The sequence below is a fragment of the Ranitomeya imitator genome, chromosome 2, assembly GCF_032444005.1.
Source record: "Ranitomeya imitator isolate aRanImi1 chromosome 2, aRanImi1.pri, whole genome shotgun sequence".
Classification (NCBI taxonomy): Eukaryota; Metazoa; Chordata; class Amphibia; order Anura; family Dendrobatidae; genus Ranitomeya; species Ranitomeya imitator.
The window spans coordinates 493,440,615-493,455,743 of record NC_091283.1 but is presented as its reverse complement, the minus strand read 5'-3'; the positions used below and the strand labels follow the sequence as shown (position 1 = coordinate 493,455,743).

Genomic DNA, 15,129 nt, shown 5'->3' with positions numbered 1-15,129 from the left:
TGACTGAACACTGATTGGTGTAAAGTTTATGTTTTCCGTGCAGACACGTGGCCAGAAATAAAGACTGAAAGATTTGGCCACTGAACCCTGCAGAACTGTGACTGCAGCTCTGGAGCAATAGTGCATATTACGTGTTAACTACTGGACATCCACAGTAAAGCAGATCTGTCAATCGGTTTCACAATATAAACTCTAAATACATTATGAAATAAATGTTAGGACTAGGTGTGCTTACTTTTAAAGAACAAAAGGATTATTCAGCCATTCTGACATGGATTTTTTTTTTGACAAATTTTCTAGCCTGATATAAAGATCAACTGGACAGTATTGTAAGGTTTACAGCCTGAAGCTGCTTCACAGGCAATCGTAGACCCCTTTGCAAGCTCCCTGCACAGAAATGCCAATGACAGTCGCCGTCAGCAGTGTGCTGGCGCAGGGAGGTAAGGTCATATGTCGGCACACAAATGTTAGCTGCTGGCCTCCATTTGGCTGGCGACTGGCATTGCTGTGCTGAGAGCTTGCCTCTGCGCACCAACACATTTCAATTGAATGTGTGTCTAGGGATGCACATTCAATTGAAATAAAGCACTGCCGATGGCGGTCCCTAGCCCAGGCCGCAATAGTCAAGGGGTCTACTGTGACTGGAGGCCGCATGTGCTGAAAAGAGGACACTGAGGGAAAGCAGGACAGGGGGAAAGAATTTTTCATTTCATTACCCAAGCGTTTTTTGTGAGCTGGAATAATGGCCCAGATAACCAAATGACTAATTCAACTGCCCACATAGGAGACTGTGGCAAGTACCAATGGTGTTCAGGTCTGTGATTTAGCCCAAGTGTCAGTCATGTCATCAGGTCATGTTAGGTGCGGACATACCTGAATGTTCTTCTCACAGTCCGTTTGGAGATGAAGGGACAACTCACTCTCTAAGACAAACTTTTTGCCACACTTATCACAAATCTGCATCCTCCGGTGTGTAACATTCATGTGCTTTTCCAGATACCATCGCGTGTTGAATACACGTGGACATTTATCACAAGACAGGGTCTCCTTTTCCTCACCCTTTCCCTTCTCAGTGGGAGACTTAGGTTCTTTGGGAGATTTCTTTTTCCGTTTGGGGGCTTCACCACTTGTAACTTGTTCATTATTGAGATTGTTGGCCAGCATGGTGCCATCTCCAGCCACCATGTTGGAGATCTCAGTTTTTTGGTCCTGGTTTATATGTTCCATATTGGTCTGATCTCCAGTAGGATGAGGTTCGTTTTCATCATCCTCGTTGCTGTCTTGGTCGTCATCTACAGAGTCACCTCCATCCTCGTCACTACTGGTCTTCATGTGTGAAGGGTCTTTTCCCACCCCCTTTTCTCCTTTGGAGACATTTAAGGTTTGGTTATTAAGGTTCACCTCCACAATTATCTGCTCTCTTTTGTAATTCACATCATCCTCATCTTCTTCCTCATCATCATCATCGTCATCATCATCGTCGTCGTCGTCATCATCCTCCTCCTCCTCAGATTCTCCAGAATTTTGTCTTTCTCCTTTGACGGGTCGAACCTCGTTGACTGGTTTACTGTCCCGAAAAAAAGGTTGCTGCTCAGGTTCAAGAAGATGTGGTTTACCTACTTTAGTGTCCATCATGACAGGATACGGTCCGCCGGTCTCTCGTTTGAATTGCTTATTTGACAGATCAAGTTCTTGAGTTGTAGTATGGTAAAATGAAGGTGGAACACTAACTCGCAAAGGGTCATCAAGTCCCAACCCAGAAACATCAGGAGGGCGACCGTCTAGCAATTTTTGGCAGGAGTTGGCAGCTTGACCCATTGGGTCAGGCTGTAAGTTTGAAGGACGTAACATGTCTGAATATTCAATTATTGTAAAGTTCATGAAAAGATGTTCATAAGACACTGAGGAGATATTTTATGTTCCAGGAATACAGGGCCACACTACATCATGGGATCTATCGAAAGGCTGGCCTGCAAAGAAAAAAAAAAAAGGCAATGGTTTAATATTTTTATTTAGTAAAAGGCTACCCACTCACTACTTCCAACCCAGTACCATTCAAGGCAACACCACACTCTTCATTCCCTTTGATAAGTCATATTATAATGTACACAAAGTCATTTTTTTACCCCACAGGACAAAATGATGCATGGACCCCCTTGGGAATCTCCTGAATCGGACTACATGAGGCTGTCAAGCTCAAGCCACGAACTGGAGTCTCGGGGACACTCCGGGTACTGGAGTCTGTACTGGGACCCGGATACAGGGATGTGTGAATGCAGCCTTACAGAAACACCAAAATTCAACCACTCTTTGCTCTTTTTTGAAGCTCCACCTCTTGTAATCGAAGCCTGGATATAATAATTCCAATTTAAGCTACGAAAGATTTAGGCCTGATGAGGCTGGTGTACTCACTTTGAAAATCCATGTCAGAATGGCTGTCTAATGCTGAACTATTAAAAAAAAAGAAGAGTATTTATGAGCATTCTAAAAAACATGAAGACTGTGGGGCACTCAAAAAAGTACCTCAGTGTCTACCAGTAGCTGATTGGTGGAGGTGTTCAGAATGAAACTTTTAATCAATCCAATATTAAAAGCCTCTCAAGAACAGTAACAGGTTATCCAGGACTTTTTTCTGGGTTTTTTACTATGGGGCTAAGAATTTGTTGGGACATTGTTGCCAACAACCTGCCTTGTTGTACCCTGTGATGAGCTATTCCAGCTCAGAGCACTCAAGGACCACTACTCCTGCAGGCGATTCTTCAGATTCTTTTGACCTCACGTCAACAGAGCAGTTTCTTCATTGCCACTGAGCTCTGTCAATGTGGCATCACTGCCAATGTTATGCTAGTTGCAAAGCTGATTGCCCACTACTTAACTACGGAGCGCCGTCTGTCAATCAGCATGATGTCAGCAGCGACGCCCGTCAACAGAGCATGGCAGAACAGAGAGAACTGCTATGTTGGCGTGAGGTCAAAGGAAACTGGAGAATTTCCGACTGAGTCAGGGAAGATTGTCATCTGACAGAACAGCAAGGTAATTATCTGCTATTTGCCAGTAAGATCTTAGCTCCACATGGAAAAAAAAAAAAACACAAAAGTCCCAGAACACCCCTTTAACGTAGTTGTCTCAAGTTTGTCTCCTAGTAGCATAGGAAAGTGTGCAGTTCGGGCCGGCTGTCTTCAGAAGCGCACTGCCCCTGGAATCAAGGAAGCTGGAAGGCAAAGGAGCAGCGCGCTCCTAAAGACTGCCGGCAGGCCCAAACTGCTTGCCCTCCTAATGTGACTAGGAGAGGCCCTTCGGAGACATTTGCAGGTTCTGTACAGTATATCTATTAAACATATACAGTACAGACCAAAAGTTTGAACACACCTCATTTAAAGATTTTTCTGTATTTTCATGACTATGAAAATTGTAAATTCACACTGAAGGCATCAAAACTATGAATTAACACATGTGGAATTATATACTTAACACAAAAGTGTGAAACAACAGAAAATATGTCTTATATTCTAGGTTCTTCAAAGTAGCCACCTTTTGCTTTGATGACTGCTTTGCACACTCTTGGCATTATCTTGATGAGCTTCAAGAGGTAGTCACCGGGAATGGTCTTCCAACAATCTTGAAGGAGTTCCTAGAGATGCTTAGCACTTGTTGGCCCTTTTGCCTTCACTCTGCGGTCCAGCTCACCCCAAACCATCTCGATTGGGTTCAGGTCTGGTGACTGTGGAGTCCAGGTCATCTGGCGCAGCACCTCACCACTCTCCTTCTTGGTCAAATAGCCCTTACACAGCCTGGAGCTGTGTTTGGGGTCATTGTCCTGTTGAAAAATAAATGATGGTCCAACTAAACGCAAACCGGATGGAATAGCATGCCGCTGCAAGATGCTGTGGTAGCCATGCTGGTTCAGTAGGCCTTCAATTTTGAATAAATCCCCAACAGTGTCACCAGCAAAGCACCCCCACACCATCACACCTCCTCCTCCATGCTTCACAATGGGAACCAGCCATGTAGAGTCCATCCGTTCACCTTTTCTGCGTCGCACAAAGACACGGTGGTTGGAACCAAAGATCTCAAATTTGGACTCATCAGACCAAAGCACAGATTTCCACTGGTCTAATGTCCATTCCTTGTGTTCTTTAGCCCAAACAAGTCTCTTCTGCTTGTTGCCTGTCCTTAGCAGTGGTTTTCTAGCAGCTATTTTACCATGAAGGCCTGCTGCACAAAGTCTCCTCTTAACAGTTGTTGTAGAGATGTCTCTGCTGCTAGACGTTTGTGTGGCACTGACCTGGTCTCTAATCTGAGCTGCTGTTAACCTGCGATTTCTGAGGCTGGTGACTCGGATAAACTTATCCTCAGAAGCAGAGGTGACTCTTGGTCTTCCTTTCCTGGGGCGGTCCTCATGTGAGCCAGTTTCTTTGTAGCGCTTGATGGTTTTGCCACTGCACTTGGGGACACTTTCAAAGTTTTCCCAATTTTTCGGACTGACTGACCTTCATTTCTTAAGGTAATGATGGCCACTCGTTTTTCTTTACTTAGCTGTTTTTTTCTTGCCATAGTACAAATTCTAACAGTCTATTCAGTAGGACTATCAGCTGTGTATCCACCAGACTTCTGCAAAACACAACTGATGGTCCCAATCCCATTTATAAGGCAAGAAATCCCAGTTATTAAACCTGACAGGGCAGACCTGTGAAGTGAAAACCATTCCCGGTGACTGCCTCTTGAAGCTCATCAAGAGAATGCCAAGAGTGTGCAAAGCAGTCATCAAAGCAAAAGGTGGCTACTTTGAAGAACCTAGAATATAAGACATAATTTCAGTAGTTTCACACTTTGTGAAGTATATAATTCCAGATGTGTTAATTCATAGTTTTGATGCCTTCAGTGTGAATGTACAATTTTCATAGTCATGAAAATACAGAAAAATCTTTAAATGAGAAGAAGTGTACAAACTTTTGGTCTGAACTGTATACATAAGCACAGTATTATCAGAGAAGCAAGGTCACCGACACTGGTATACAATAAGTCTCTGGTCATCATAACATCTGCAGTATTTCTCTTTTGTGTCCTCTATAATCTGGAAGTCTGTGCCATTAGGGTTATGTTACCACGATCAGGAACCGGCAGCGCTTTGGACGCAGCACATGTCCACTGCGCCCAAAGCGCTGCCGATTTTTTAACACAGGTGATTTTGCATGTGTTCATTGAACCGTGCAGAAACACAGCGCCCAATACATTGGACGGGAAATTTATTTTGAGAAGGTTGAGCGTCTTCGCAAGATAAATTGACATGCTGCAGTCTATAATGACGCGCCACATGTCTGTCTCCGCAGGGAAGCCGGAGGCGTCCCTGCATGCATAGTGGACATGGGATTTCTTCAAATCTCTTCCACTATACTGTAACATCTTGACGCTGCGGACTAACGCAATGTCAAACCCGCAGCTCTTCCTGACCATGGGAACATACCGTAACACATCAGACTATCAAGCTCCAACATATCGATGCCATATAGCGACACTCCCACCATAACGCAGCTGGGTGGGACGGGAGATATAATGGAGCATTAGAAACAGTCAAGTTTGGTTCACTATTTAAGTTTCATGGAAATTGATAAAGAAAACCACAGCTACAAGCTGCAACTCACCATCCGCTCAGTGCCTGGAAGCCCCGCCCCCCCAGAAATCACATGTACATCAACCATCCAGAGGATATGGGATACATATCCATCATGGGAAAACTGCAAGGACGCAGGAATGTGCTTTATAACTACGATCACCTTGTAGACATATCTATACACAGTGCCAGTCTCTGCGCTGTGAAGACCCTCATTATATGCATGCACGCGGCGTCTCTGGAGCTTATGACGGGATCATTCATCACCCTGTGCATTTACTGACATATGCTGCTGTGCAATTGAACTAGCAGTCGTCGCTGAGAGGGGGGGGCCGAGGGAGCAGTCTGGGAAAAAGCCGATTATTAAGACAAATAGAATCACAAAAGAAGCATCCATTCTTCTCATAAACTCAATATCAGTCTATGAAAACAAGTCAGATGGGGGACAGCAGCCAATAGTAGGCAGGGACGGCATCCCTCCGCCTGGCGAGATTCAGATTAATAAATGCAGCTGTATGAACAAGGCCGGATTATTTGGTGGCTGCAGTCCCGCCTGCACTGCTAATAATACTGACTCCACATGCAAGTTCATGCAAGGCGACTGTAAGGTCATCAAAAAACTCATGCCCATTGTAATTACCAAAAGGAGGAACAAATCCAGAACAACATTTCAGCCATTACCTTTAGTTCACAAATGGACTAAACACTCCAAAAGCCAATCTGTTCAGTGACCCAATAATAAGCCCTCGTACACACCAGGCCCATCAGACTTCTAGGTTAGTGAAAATCCATTTCACATACATCATCCATAGTAACATAGTTAGTAAGGCCGAAAAAAGACATTTGTCCATCCAGTTCAGCCTATATTCCATCATAATAAATCCCCAGATCTACGTCCTTCTATAGAACCTAATAATTGTATGATACAATATTGTTCTGCTCCAGGAATCCTAACACTGAAAGGATTGGAAGATCAGGGAGGAGGTTGTGCTGCCGCTCTACTCAATAGCCTGTGTTTGATATTACAGTTTATGCCTCATCACCTGAGCTGCAATACCAGTCACTACCAGGAACAAAAGTGGCGCTGTTTCTTTAAAACAAAAAAAAAAACAACAACAAAAAAAAAAAACTTACACATACCCGCAAGAAACAAGGCTGTGGAGCAACCACTAATGTGTAGCTGACCCCTAGAGAAGACTCAGCCCCTTGCAGCAGTAAGTTTCATTTCCAGAGGTTTTGATCTTCTTTGTATGATGAGAAATCCAACAGTGCAGAAATGTATTGTCGTTTTTTCTCTCCAGCATCTTGTGTAATAAGACCCAGAAGACAATGCAGAACTATCTGATGGAGGAGAGGGAGGTGGCGATGCTTCTCTGGGGCTGGAGATAAACATGAGCGCTCCTGGTAGACTGGTGACTACAAGCTGCTGGAGCAATACTGCAATATACTGCAAGTGGCCGACTGCTGCACTCAGTCCTATAGCACCGTGCAGCATGGGTCGTGCTGGGACATGTAGTGCACAACACACGGAAAATTCTCTGCTCATTACAGCAGCAGCATTGTGGATTTTATGAAATTTCAGCACAACCTTCAGTGTGAACAGATGACTCAATCCATCATTTTATGCTGCAAAAGTGAAGGGGGAAAGCAATTCACAATGAAATCCACTGTAAATTTTCTACTATAGACACCACCTGTGTGAACAAGCTCTAAAGATTATCTCATCCCCCGTCATGTGCTTGAGGACCATCTACTGCTCACTGTTATCAGCCACTTCAGGATAGGAAAAAGGCTATTTCTAATCAAAATGACTAAAGACCCCATCCACATTAGATGGCTGTCAGCTGGGCGATTGTTTGGCAGATCGCTGTGTTTTCCATACACAGGAGGGCTCGCTCAGCCAAACGCTCCTGTGTCCTCTATGGAAGAACCGCTGCCAGACATCACTTTGGTGGCTGATCTCAGGCAGGACAAATGATCTGCAATCTGAAGTCAGGCATGCCGGATCCTTAGCTCACTGACAATTATCAGTCAGAGGCACCACTACATGTTAGGCCTCAGATGCCCGTGTTTAAACATGTTCATGAAAGAATGGTACGCGCCTTCAGTGTATTGGATCCAAGTGTTATCAGTGTTTGGTCTGCGTGTCCATTTTTTACCATCAGGGATTCTCACGTGGGGATTTAAATGACAAAGGTTCTCCTATCCTTTTTACGGACCCGTAGACTTATATTGGCACTCTTCCTCCGCGATACTGGAAAAAACACAAGCATCTGCACAGTCCCATAGACTATAATAGATGTTTTATCCATGAGGACATACGCGCAAGACCGGCCTCTGAATGAGCCTTTAGACAGTCAGCCGAATACACCATAGTATAATGTGTTTAGGGGGCTTAAAGGGGTTGCTCCAGGCTCGGGTTCAAGTCTGCAGTCACTATGAATCCTCGCAGTTCATGCTTGTCATGATTCTCCGGTGTCGGGAGCAGGCTGGTGTGTGACCACAAGTATGTAATCTGCATACAAAAGGTCATGTGCCGACTAGCACTTCAGAGTCAATCATAACTGGCTGAGATCATACGGCCATTCCCTGATACATGCTGCCCAAGCTTTGGGCACAGCTGTCAGGTTCACTTTAAAGGGGTTGTCCAGTACTGATATTGAAGGCCTATTCTTAGGATAGGTCCTCAATATTAGATTAGCCAGAGATGTGATACCGGGCATCCCCACTGATCAGCTGTATAGAGGCCACAGTGGGGTACTGCAGTGTCACCACTATACATATGAATGAATAAAGCCGGATGTGCAGTACCTAGTCACAGCCACTATACAGGTGATAGAACTGTATTATGCGGGTCCACAACTGACCACATTCAGCCGACACCGTGAACATCTGATTGCTGCAGGTACTGGGTGTCCCACCCCCACCAATATGATATGACATATTCTAAGGATAGACCCTCCATATAAAAGTATTGGACAACCCCTTTAAATCTTTTCACCCTATGCTCACTCATTCCAGATAACTATTTAATGTAAATGCACCCTAAGAAAGTCAATATAAAATTGCTGCCCCATGATTCTCATCTTCCATACCATCAGATACATTTCCATAAGCGACTGTGTGATATTAGCTGCCAGCAGTAGAGCAGCACTAGGTGACATGTTCTGAAGACAGAACATCTAGTAGTTTCCGATCCTATAGTCTTCTCATAGATCCTGAAGACTGCATATCCCTATATCGTCACACCTAATACCTGCATTATAAGCATGAGACGAAGTAGAGGAGGGACAGAATCAACAGTGTGATTCCAAGCAGCCTCACAAACTGGTGGAGGACAAGTGTGAGCACATACACTGCACCTCACCTGTTATTTCTGCACTGACTGCAATGCAAACATATGGAAATGGCAGTGGCCGAGCCCGCATTGTGCTGGGGGATTAACTGACAGTACACAAGCCCTGAATTCATGCCCAGCACTACATGACTTACCAAAGGAGCACTCTGGACAAAACATATGCACTGTGTTATGTCTAGGACAGGGTCTGAGGGGGGAGGAGAATGAGACAGGGATTGAATGAGACAGGGCGCCGGAAAAGGTCAGAGAGGCCCAGCGCCTGCGCACTGCAGTACTTTGCTCTGCCCTCACCAGGGCAGACAAACTACGCCTGCGCCGGAGCGTGAAGACAAGAAGAGGACGTCATCCTACGAAGATGGGAGGCCCCGAACCGGACCGTGACGCCCACCGCAGCGGGACCGCCCCTGGGTGAGTATAATCTAACCTCTTTCAGGTTACATTGGGGGCTTATCTACAGCATTACAGAATGCTGTAGATAAGCCCCTGATGCCAGTGGGCTAAACTCACCTTCAATTTTGGGGGTGACAGGTTCCCTTTAACAAGGGGCATAGCATAAAAAAGGAACAAGAGGAGTGGAGCAAAATAAGCCAACAAAGCAGTGATGTAACGCCGGACAGAAGAGTCTAAAGATGCGCCAAATGTATCAGCCAGCATGAGGCACTGAGACCGGTGCAATGTCCGACTGTTTAGTCTACGATGTGACTGACAAAATAGTGACCAGAATAAGTAAGTCAGCCCCTCTGTCAGACTTCGCTTCACAGGAGGCAAATCCCACCACAGATGTTCGACAGCAGATTTTTTTTGCCCTTTCCTGATTGCTCAGCACAAAAAAAAAATGTATTTTTGTTGTGGTCACGGCACAAGAAAAAAAAAAATCTTACACTTACAGTTATATTACAATATACCATTTAAGGGGTTTTCCTATACATAGACGTTACCATCTTTCCACATGATAAGTGATCAATTCTACATGGGTGGGGGTCTGACCGCTAAAATCACCTACTTTCCTGAAAGGTTACCATAAGGAGAGCTTTTATACCCCTCAGAATGCAGCAGCAGAGCGCAAGCCTGACCACTACCACTGATTATGGGACTGCCAGAAAGAAGAGTTTAGCCATCCAAAAGAGAATGAATAGAGTGCTGGTCAGGTATGGGCAGTGAAATAATGCCCCATAGTGGCGATTAGTGGGTTTCTGAGGGGCCGGACGTATATCAATCTGAAAGTTATCATCTATGGCATAGAAGGGTGATAACTTGTTCCAAGCAGAAAACCCCTTTAAGGCAAGTCAGTTACAAGAACCAACAACCATCTTCATGGCGTTGCTAACATTTGTTTGGTCACACGACCAAGTAATAATCTGTTAACGAGACACTATAATTTATAACCTATCTAATCTCCTCTGAATAGGGAAGATGACAATGGTATATCTCATATTCAGCAATTAGTATTCAGAGTATAATTATACGGCTCGTATGTAGTGGAGTAAAGGTAATGAGATATACGGTAATCAGCATATTAAGAGCAATTATTAGGTCGACATTATATGACCTTTCTGTGGCCAGAATTTAGCGCCTATACTAGTGTCGCATTTCTTGGACTGACTGCGGGTCTTATAATGGATATATACAATGCTCCCTGGTAGCTCAGGACATAAGATCCACATTCAGGCCGAAAATATCTTCCCTTGGGCTATTATCACACAGGGTGGATAGGAGTCCAATAGGTCCCATCTACTAGAAAAGCAGGAGAGTGAATGAGATCGTGCAGAAAATAATAACTGCACAGAAAAATCGCCAGCAGCTTGCCAATTTGCGCAGCAGACATTCACCCTATGTGACAAAACAGCAGCAAAATCCATGACAAATTTGCCAAGTAACTCATGAATTTCTTCCACTGAATTCACGTCCCGTGTGAAAGGGTCTGGTCTGTCATTTACTGTAGTACAGTCTCAGGACTACAGTGGAAGTCCATCAGGGAAGGCTGAGGGTTGTAGTCCCACAGTTGCAGAGTGCTGAAAATAAATCAAGTATTGCTGTATGATGCAAAGTAATAGAAATACAGTTGAACTACAAATACAGCGACCTGTCACACAGGCGGCACTGGCACCTGGGGAGGCATAGACCTGAGAACTACACAAGGCAATAAGAGTATGAGGGCTGGGTACCATGCAGAAGCTGGCCCGCTATACGCGCTGGGTTTTCTTCTTTAAAGAGCATCCGTTGGTATATATTATCCCCATGCACAAACAGTACACATGAAACTAAGACACTTTGTATAAATGAAATTAAAAACAAAATCAGCTTATTCCTCCTCCTCCTGGACTCTAGATGTCTTCAACGAATACAGATTTTACCCCAGAACTCAGAATGAATGATCAGTGCAGGAGGAAGAAGCAGATTTCTCTGGTATATTACAAAGGTTCGTTTCTTTCACATCTACGATTGATTTATGTAATGGTTACTCTGTAAATAAGCGCCCCCTTTCAATGACATCCCTGAATGTGTGGGTCTTCTGACCAGCAGGACGCAGTGTTGAGCACCCTGCAATAGGCATGGCTGCCAAAGACAACACAAGCGGGACCAGATGTGGGCACCATTTCGGTCACTATGTCTATGGGCAGAGAAGTGCTCCCCTCTGTGGCTGCAGCAGATTACTGCCACTCCCCAGGCCCTGCGCAGCCCAATACAGCAGCTCCGGGCCGGAGCGGCACGCAGCCCCTTGCAGCAGCCCCGTGCAGGAGAGGCGCGCAGCCCCGTGCAGGAGAGGCGCGCAGCCCCGTGCAGGAGAGGCGCGCAGCCCCGTGCAGGAGAGGCGCGCAGCCCCGTGCAGGAGAGGCGCGCAGCCCCGTGCAGGAGAGGCGCGCAGCCCCGTGCAGGAGAGGCGCGCAGCCCCGTGCAGGAGAGGCGCGCAGCCCCGTGCAGCAGCGCCGTGCAGGAGAGGCGCGCAGCCCCTTGCAGCAGCGCCGTGCAGGAGAGGAGCGCAGCCCCTTGCAGCAGCGCCGTGCAGGAGAGGAGCGCAGCCCCTTGCAGCAGCGCAGTGCAGGAGAGGCGCGCAGCCCCTTGCAGCAGCGCAGTGCAGGAGAGGCGCGCAGCCCCTTGCAGCAGCGCAGTGCAGGAGAGGTGCGAAGCCCATTGCAGCAGCGCCGTGCAGGAGAGGTGCGCAGCCCCGTGCAGGAGAGGCGCGCAGCCCCGTGCAGCAGCGCCGTGCAGGAGAGGCGCGCAGCCCCTTGCAGCAGCGCCGTGCAGGAGAGGCGCGCAGCCCCGTGCAGGAGAGGCGTGCAGCAGCGCCGTGCAGGAGAGGCGCGCAGCCCCTTGCAGCAGCGCCGTGCAGGAGAGGAGCGCAGCCCCTTGCAGCAGCGCCGTGCAGGAGAGGAGCGCAGCCCCTTGCAGCAGCGCAGTGCAGGAGAGGCGCGCAGCCCCTTGCAGCAGCGCCGTGCAGGAGAGGTGCGAAGCCCATTGCAGCAGCGCCGTGTAGGAGAGGTGCGCAGCCCCGTGCAGGAGAGGCGCGCAGCCCCTTGCAGCAGCGCCGTGCAGGAGAGGCGCGCAGCCCCTTGCAGCAGCGCCGTGCAGGAGAGGCGCGCAGCCCCTTGCAGCAGCGCCGTGCAGGAGAGGTGCGCAGCCCCTTGCAGCAGCGCCGTGCAGGAGTGGTGCGCAGCCCATTGCAGCAGCGCCGTGCAGGAGAGGTGCGCAGCCCTTTTCAGCAGCGCCGTGCAGGAGTGGTGCGCAGCCCATTGCAGCAGCGCCGTGCAGGAGTGGTGCGCAGCCCATTGCAGCAGCGCCGTGCAGGAGTGGTGCGCAGCCCATGGCAGCAACGCCGTGCAGGAGCGGTGCGCAGCCCCTTTCAGCAGCGCCGTGCAGGAGTGGTGCGCAGCCCATTGCAGCAGCGCCGTGCAGGAGTGGTGCGCAGCCCATTGCAGCAGCGCCGTGCAGGAGTGGTGCGCAGGACATGGCAGCAACGCCGTGCAGGAGAGGTGCGCAGCCCCTTGCAGCAGCGTCGTGCAGGAGAGGTGCGCAGCCCCTTGCAGCAGCGCCGTGCAGGAGAGGTGCGTAGCCCCTTGCAGCAGCGCCGTGCAGGAGAGGTGCGCAGCCCCTTGCAGCAGCGCCGTGCAGGAGAGGTGCGAAGCCCATTGCAGCAGCGCCGTGCAGGAGAGGTGCGCAGCCCCTTGCAGGAGAGGTGCGCAGCCCCTTGCAGCAGCGCCGTGCAGGAGAGGCGCGCAGCCCCTTGCAGCAGCGCCGTGCAGGAGAGATGCGCAGCCCCTTGCAGCAGCGCCGTGCAGGAGAGATGCGCAGCCCCTTGCAGGAGAGGTGCGCAGCCCCTTGCAGCAGCGCCGTGCAGGAGTGGTGCGCAGCCCATTGCAGCAGCGCCGTGCAGGAGAGGTGCGCAGCCCCTTTCAGCAGCGCCGTGCAGGAGTGGTGCGCAGCGCCGTGCAGGAGTGGTGCGCAGCCCATTGCAGCAGCGCCGTGCAGGAGTGGTGCGCAGCCCATGGCAGCAACGCCGTGCAGGAGCGGTGCGCAGCCCCTTTCAGCAGCGCCGTGCAGGAGTGGTGCGCAGCCCATTGCAGCAGCGCCGTGCAGGAGTGGTGCGCAGCCCATTGCAGCAGCGCCGTGCAGGAGTGGTGCGCAGCCCATGGCAGCAACGCCGTGCAGGAGCGGTGCACAGCCCCTTTCAGCAGCGCCGTGCAGGAGTGGTGCGCAGCCCATTGCAGCAGCGCCGTGCAGGAGTGGTGCGCAGCCCATTGCAGCAGCGCCGTGCAGGAGAGGTGCGCAGCCCCTTTCAGCAGCGCCGTGCAGGAGTGGTGCGCAGCCCATTGCAGCAGCGCCGTGCAGGAGTGGTGCGCAGCCCATTGCAGCAGCGCCGTGCAGGAGGGGTGCGCAGCCCATTGCAGCAGCGCCGTGCAGGAGCGGTGCGCAGCCCCTTTCAGCAGTGCCGTGCAGGAGTGGTGCGCAGCCCATTGCAGCAGCGCCGTGCAGGAGCGGTGCGCAGCCCCTTTCAGCAGCGCCGTGCAGGAGTGGTGCGCAGCCCATTGCAGCAGCGCCGTGCAGGAGCGGTGCGCAGCCCCTTTCAGCAGCGCCGTGCAGGAGTGGTGCGCAGCCCATTGCAGCAGCGCCGTGCAGGAGTGGTGCACAGCCCATTGCAGCAGCGCCGTGCAGGAGTGGTGCACAGCCCATTGCAGCAGCGCCGTGCAGGAGTGGTGCGCAGCCCATTGCAGCAGCGCCGTGCAGGAGTGGTGCGCAGCCCATTGCAGCAGCGCCGTGCAGGAGTGGTGCACAGCCCATTGCAGCAGCGCCGTGCAGGAGTGGTGCACAGCCCATTGCAGCAGCAGTGTGCAGCCCCTTGCAGGAGCAGTTAATTACCCCATACAGCAGCCCCATGCAAAACCAGTGCACTACCCCATACAGCAGCCCCATGCAGGAGCAGTGCACAGTCCCCCATGGCCTGCACATACTCCCACCACAGCCCCCCCTGCGGCCTAGCACTTCAGGCCTGCTATGTGCACTCACTTTCCAGTCACTGGCAGCCCCTGTCTAGGCCCCGGCCTGAGCTTTCTCCCTCACAGAATGCACCCGGCCGTCATTTCCCGCCCGGCTCTCTCGCCCTCACTCACCCTCCCTCCCGGGGTATCTCGGTCCATGGCTCCCGGGAAGCTTCCTTCCTGTCCTCCTCCTCCTTCGCCGTTCACGTCACAACACCGAGCGCCCCCCCTCCGTGCGCGCTCCCGGGGTCGCGTAGCTACGTGGCCGCTGCCCGCTCCGTGTCGGGGGCGCGCCTACCTTGGCTCACAACCAGGACAGAGCTCTACGCATGCGTGCCAGGAGGGAGGCGTTGTATGGTGCGCATGTCCTATACGTAGAACTCAGCCTGTGACACTTATTAGCTAGTGCGCATGCGATGAACGGGAACGCGCCTATAATGAAGCACATGCGTAATAACGAGCTACCCGCGAGGAAAAGCGCATGCGTGAACGTCTGATACGGCGTGCCCGATGATTGGCTGGTGTATCAAGTATGAATGAGAATAAGAAAGACGTGTAGACAGGATGTCCCTTCTGCAGGATCCATTTTGTGTTGGCACAACTCTGTTTCGCCTTAGGATTTATGGTCTTCAATAAAATGGCTGCAAGGAGGACGTAACGGCCATTGTGCATTGTGGGGTATTTTT

The 15,129-nt window shown here is 50.1% G+C and overlaps 1 protein-coding gene across 2 annotated transcripts in view; it reads right to left on the bottom strand.

Moving 5' to 3' along the window:
• The window catches only part of ZNF652 (zinc finger protein 652), a 30,998-nt gene extending 16,165 nt beyond the window's left edge, over positions 1-14,833 (bottom strand). The window contains exons 1-2 of one of the 2 annotated variants that reach the window (XM_069751501.1): positions 14,576-14,833; positions 874-1,970 (exon numbers count right to left, since the gene is read on the bottom strand). In XM_069751501.1, coding sequence (XP_069607602.1) covers positions 874-1,881 — 1,008 coding nt within the window. In that variant the 5' untranslated portion in view covers positions 1,882-1,970; positions 14,576-14,833. The remainder of the gene's footprint in view (positions 1-873; positions 1,971-14,575) is intronic. The other variant, XM_069751500.1, reaches the window with a different exon arrangement.
• Positions 14,834-15,129: the final 296 nt, after the last annotated feature.